Source organism: Tinamus guttatus, unplaced genomic scaffold, assembly GCF_059628265.1.
Source record: "Tinamus guttatus ecotype Peru unplaced genomic scaffold, ASM5962826v1 Tinamus_guttatus_pri_ptg000655l, whole genome shotgun sequence".
Lineage (NCBI taxonomy): Eukaryota > Metazoa > Chordata > Aves > Tinamiformes > Tinamidae > Tinamus > Tinamus guttatus.
The window spans coordinates 653,359-655,883 of record NW_028289189.1 but is presented as its reverse complement, the minus strand read 5'-3'; the positions used below and the strand labels follow the sequence as shown (position 1 = coordinate 655,883).

Sequence of the window (2,525 nt, the reverse complement as noted above, 5' to 3'; positions counted from 1 at the left end):
GGCTCTATAGGGCTCCCTGGGACTCCATGGGGCTCTATAGCATGCTATGGGGCTCCCACAGGCTCTGAAGGGCTCCTTGGGGCTCTATGGGGCTCAGTGGGGCTCTATGGGGCTCCCACAGGCTCCATGGGGCTCTGCGGGGCTCTATAGGGCTCCGTGGGGCTCTGTGGGGCTGTATGGGGCTCTATGGGGCTGTATGGGGCTCCTACAGGATGTATTGGGCTCTATGGGGCTCCCATGGGCTCTGTGGGGCTCTGTGGGGCTCCACAGGCTCTGCGGGGCTTCTGTGGGGCTCCATGAGGCTCTATAGGGCTCCGTGGGGCTCTATGGGGCTCCGTGGGGCTCTATGGGGCTCCATGCGGCTCTATAGGGCTCCGTGGGGCTCTATAGGGCTCCCACGGGCTCTATGGGGCTCCGTGGGGCTCTACGGGGCTCTACGGGCCCGCGGCGCCGCTGCTCCGCGCTCCTCCCGCCGCCAGGGGCGAGGGCGGGGCGCGCCGCGGGGCGGGGCAGAGAGGCCGGAAGCGCCGCGATGACGTAGGCCGCACCCGGAAGCGAGCGGCAGCCGGCGGCGATGAGCGGCGGGAGCGAGAGCGCGACCGGGACCGAGGTCGGGACCGGAACCGGAACCGGAACCGGAACCGGGACCGGAGAGGAAGAGGAGGCGGCGGCCGGGGCCGGCCCCGAGCGCAGGGTCCGCATCGTGGTGGTTTATTGGTGAGTGGGGGCGGCGGCACCGGGTGTTTGGGGAGGGGGCGGCGGGAGCGGCGGTTCCGGAGGGGGGCGGGGCGCGGGGGGCGGGGCCGCCCGTCGGGGGGGGCTCCCGTGGGGGTCCCGCTGACCCCCCCCCCCCCCCCCCCCCCAGCGAGCCCTGCGGCTTCGAGGCCACCTACGAGGAGCTGGCGAGCGCCGTGCGGGACGAGTACCCGGACATCGAGATCGAGCCGCGGCTGGGGGCCACCGGTGGGACCGCGGGGACCGCGGGGACCGCGACACCCACGGGGACAACCCTGGGGACAGCGGGACCCCCCGGGACAACCCAGGGGACAGCGGGACCCCCGGGACAACCCTGGGGACAGCGGGACCCCCCGGGGACAGCGGGACCCCCCCGGGACCCCCCGGGACAACCCTGGGGACAGCGACACCCCCGGGACACCCCATGGGGACAACCCCCCCCGGGGACACCCCTGGGGACACCCCCACCCCCCGGGACCCCCCCCCCCCCCCAGGGACACCCACCTCTGGGGACATCCCGTGCCCTCCTGGGGACACCCCCGGGACACCCCCCCTAGGGGACACTCCATGGGGACACCCTCCCCCCCCCCCGGGACGCCCCCCGGTGACACCCCCCCCCCCTCGGGGACACCCCCCGGGGACACCCCTGGACAGCCCCCGCCCCTCCCCCCCCCGGGGATAACCACTTTTGGGGACACCCCCCGCTCAGGACACCCTTCCCTGGGGACACTTCTCTGCCCCCCCCCGGGGTCCCCCCCCCAGGAAAACCCCCTGTCCCAGAGATCCCCCCCACCCCCCCTGGAGTCCCCCCCCCGGGATTCCCCCCTCTGGGACACCCCCTTGGCCCCCCCTCCCCCCAGGACACCCCCCAAGACCTCCCCCACCCTGGGACCCCCCCCCGACTCCCTTGGACCGGGACCCCCCCCAAACCGCCCCCCCTTGGACCGGGACCCCCCAGGACGGAGCCGACGGGGCGACGCCGCGTCGGGTCCTGCTGCAACCGCCGCCATCCCGGTGCCGCCCACGGGAGCGACGGGAGATCCCGGGGCCGCCCCGTGTCCCGGGGGGCCGCCCCGTGTCCCGGGACCCCCCCGAACCCCGTGTTCCCGCCGCCGCTCCGGGTGTTTTCCAGGCGCTTTTGAGATCGAGATCAACGGGCAGCTGGTGTTTTCCAAGCTGGAGAACGGAGGCTTTCCCTACGAGAAGGACGTGAGTCCCGGGAGCGCTGGAGCGGCCTGGGCTCCTCCCTGCGGCCCCCGGCTCTTCCCTGCGGGAAACATCCCGGTTTTCCGGGGCGGAGGGTCCCGGCGGCGCCGCGTTCCCATCCCGCCGCCGCTTCCCGTGTTCCCGCAGCTCCTGGACGCCATCCGCAGGGCCCGCAACGGGGAGCCGCTCCAGAAGATCACCAACAGCCGCCCGCCCTGCGCCATCCTCTAGGCGCTCCGGATCCCGCGGGACAGCCGGAACGCTCCATGGCCCCGCTCCGGAGCCCTTCCCGGGGACCCCTGGCACGTGCGGAGCAGCGGCGCTTCCGTAGGCTCCTCCGTTAACGATTAAGGTCCCTCCTGTCCCCGTTTAACGGCCGCGGAGGCTCCAGGCTGTCCCGGGGGATCCGGCTCCGTTCCCGGCTCCATTCCCGGCTCCGTTCCCGGCTCCGTTCCCCATTCCCGGCACCGCGCGGGGCGGGTGCCCTATTTATTCTATACCGTGTATAACGCCCGGCCCGGTGCTGAATAAAGGAGAGGAGAATGCGGCCCGTCTCCGTGCGCATCCCACGGGAATCCCGCCGG

At 73.5% G+C, this 2,525-nt stretch overlaps 1 protein-coding gene across 1 annotated transcript; it reads left to right on the top strand.

Moving 5' to 3' along the window:
• The first annotated feature begins 532 nt into the window (after positions 1 to 532).
• On the top strand, positions 533 to 2,192 carry LOC148592013 (migration and invasion enhancer 1-like). The gene is made up of 4 exons (XM_088536256.1): positions 533 to 717; positions 866 to 963; positions 1,868 to 1,944; positions 2,089 to 2,192. The coding sequence occupies exons 1-4, from the start codon at positions 575 to 577 to the stop codon at positions 2,170 to 2,172; spliced, it is 402 nt and encodes a 133-aa protein (XP_088392382.1). The 5' UTR covers positions 533 to 574; the 3' UTR covers positions 2,173 to 2,192.
• The last annotated feature ends 333 nt before the right edge of the window (positions 2,193 to 2,525 follow it).